Genomic DNA, 2,047 nt, shown 5'->3' with positions numbered 1-2,047 from the left:
AGTTTTTTAAAAAGATGTTACTGCAGATGACATTGTTACTACTAAGTTACTCTATCCACTTAAGATTGTACGGGTTTGGTTGTATCCAAAGAATGGCCTGGCTTTTAGTATCTGAGCACCATTCCCAGAACCAACCACCCTGAGGACAGACTCTCCCAGATAACTCACCTCCCGTTTGGCAAGTATCCCACCACAGTCGTGCCCACCACCAGAAGGCTGATCCCCGTAAAAGCCAGTGCTATCCTGTAAGAAGATGACACGTTAAAATACAAGTCCTTGCACTAAGCACAGAAATGAATGTGTACACATGAAAATGGACATCATAAAAACCACCCCCCCAAGATTGGATCAGAAACATAAGCAGGCCTGTCGGAACCAGATATCATTCTGATTCTAACCTGAGAGCGAACCATGCATGGTCCTGGCTTTCGGCTGACACCCTATCCCGGGCATCGGCCAGAAAGAGCAATGGAAAGTCCTCAAGCTGGCTGTTCTGCCCACAGGAACTGCTACCCTGCTGTCTTACCCTTCCCTTTGGCTTGAAACCCTGGCAGAAGAATAGCTTCTCTGTGAAGCAATAGAAGGTAGAGCCTGAAGGTACCAGCATCTGGAAAGACATCTCAAAGAAGCTGAGAGATCAATACTGCCTCTGTACCTGAGGCAAGCTTCAGGAAAAGATGAGCCATGCCCAGGAAGGAGTAGCCAGAAAGTACTTGATGTTCCTGGCCCTGTGCTTAGTTTGTATAGACAAGCAATCTGTCTTTAACAAACCTAACTATTTCTGTCTGATATGCAGAGAATCCAAGGGCCTTCAAAGGAGAATCACCAGTATGCCCTTCCAAGAGTCACATGCCCTGGCCAGCGACAGACTCATTCTATTTTCCTTTTTAAAACAGAAAAACAGCAGAGACAGGCAGGTAGGCACGCGTTGGGCTGAGGCACAGCAGCTCAAGCCTTGTGTGCCTACAAGCCCTGCCCTCACCTGAGCGGCAGAAGGAAGCAATATCGAATCAGCACTCCTAGCCCCCACAGGACAGTGAGCCGGAGGCTGATATACTGGAAGTTATAATTGGTTCTGCTCAGCAGGTTCCAGGACTCCAACTCCTCTGCTGAGAATCTCTTTGTCACCTCATCATCCATAATGGTCTCCATTCCTTTCCGGCAAAAGTAGAAAATGTCGGAGAGCTCAAACTCTGGAGTATTATCCAGAGCCTTACTACTGCCACTTCGACGGATTTCTTTGATCTCTTCTTCTAGTGAAGTGGGATCTTTTGCAATGATTCCTGCAAAAAAGTATGCTCCCATCAAGCAGCATGCTGGGAGAGCACAAAGAGACACACTCTGAGTACACATGCTATGTTTTATGTAGGGAAGAGTATGTGTGTAATTAAAGAGTATGTGTTCCCCACCGGGGAATCTCTTCAAATAACCTCCTAGGAGAAGGACCCAGAGCCAATCTCACCATTGGTGTAGGGCTTGTAAAGCTGGTGGTTCTTCTCCTTGGCTCCTCTCTCCATCCTCAGGGTGGCCCACTGTGGGGGTGGAGGACAAAACACAAGAGCAAGAATGAGACCCCTATTCCATAGTGAACACCTCCATCTCCCTGAAAGCTTCCGTTGCAGTCACCTGGGATCAGACTGTAGCCAAGAAGCACACATTCTAGAAGGAAATTCAAACCCTCTCTTCCTAGAGCAGCCTTCTCCCTTGATAACTAGGACAAAAGTCTCCTACTGTGGAGAGTTGGAAACTCAAGAAGTCTGGGTGGGTTGTTCAGGCCCAGCTCCTCACTTCCTAATTTTCTGTCTCTAGGTTACGTAAGGAACTCACTCTTGACAGTCCACAGATCTCATGACTCCTCCTGTATGGCCACATGGCCCTATTCACAAATAGCAAAATCAAGCATGCTGCAAACAAGTGCCTTCCACCAAACTACTCCAAGAAGGCAACACTTTTAGTTTTCAAGGATATAAAGGACTTAAATAATATATATGCTTGGTCTAGTAACAGGAGTAATCTTTTAACAGACTTCCACAACTTAACACAGAAA

The 2,047-nt window shown here is 46.6% G+C and overlaps 1 protein-coding gene across 1 annotated transcript; it reads right to left on the bottom strand.

The window, feature by feature from the left end:
- Positions 1-146: 146 nt before the first annotated feature.
- On the bottom strand, positions 147-1,527 carry LOC103254499 (glycerol-3-phosphate acyltransferase 4-like). Its single transcript, XM_008052577.2, has 3 exons — positions 1,463-1,527; positions 983-1,283; positions 147-243 (listed from the first exon to the last, which is right to left on the bottom strand). Exons 1-3 carry the CDS (start codon positions 1,515-1,517, stop codon positions 165-167), a joined length of 435 nt encoding a protein of 144 aa, XP_008050768.2. The 5' UTR covers positions 1,518-1,527; the 3' UTR covers positions 147-164.
- Between the last annotated feature and the right edge of the window lie 520 nt (positions 1,528-2,047).

Source organism: Carlito syrichta, unplaced genomic scaffold, assembly GCF_000164805.1.
Source record: "Carlito syrichta isolate Samal-C Ts95f unplaced genomic scaffold, Tarsius_syrichta-2.0.1 Scaffold282656, whole genome shotgun sequence".
In the NCBI taxonomy this organism is placed as follows: domain Eukaryota; kingdom Metazoa; phylum Chordata; class Mammalia; order Primates; family Tarsiidae; genus Carlito; species Carlito syrichta.
The sequence above is the reverse complement of the archived record's forward strand: the minus strand, read 5'-3'. Positions and strand labels throughout refer to the sequence as shown.

What these genes read in the sequence shown, in the direction of transcription:
- LOC103254499 (XM_008052577.2), bottom strand. Translation starts at nt 1,517, where the DNA reads ATGGAGAGAGGAGCCAAGGAGAAGAACCACCAGCTTTACAAGCCCTAC. An exon ending in TTACAAGCCCTACACCAATG is followed by an intron (nt 1,284 to 1,462) that starts GTGAGATTGGCT and finishes ACTTTTTTGCAG; the next exon opens with GAATCATTGCAAAAGATCCC. An exon ending in TGCTTCCTTCTGCCGCTCAG is followed by an intron (nt 244 to 982) that starts GTGAGGGCAGGG and finishes ATCTTCTTACAG; the next exon opens with GATAGCACTGGCTTTTACGG.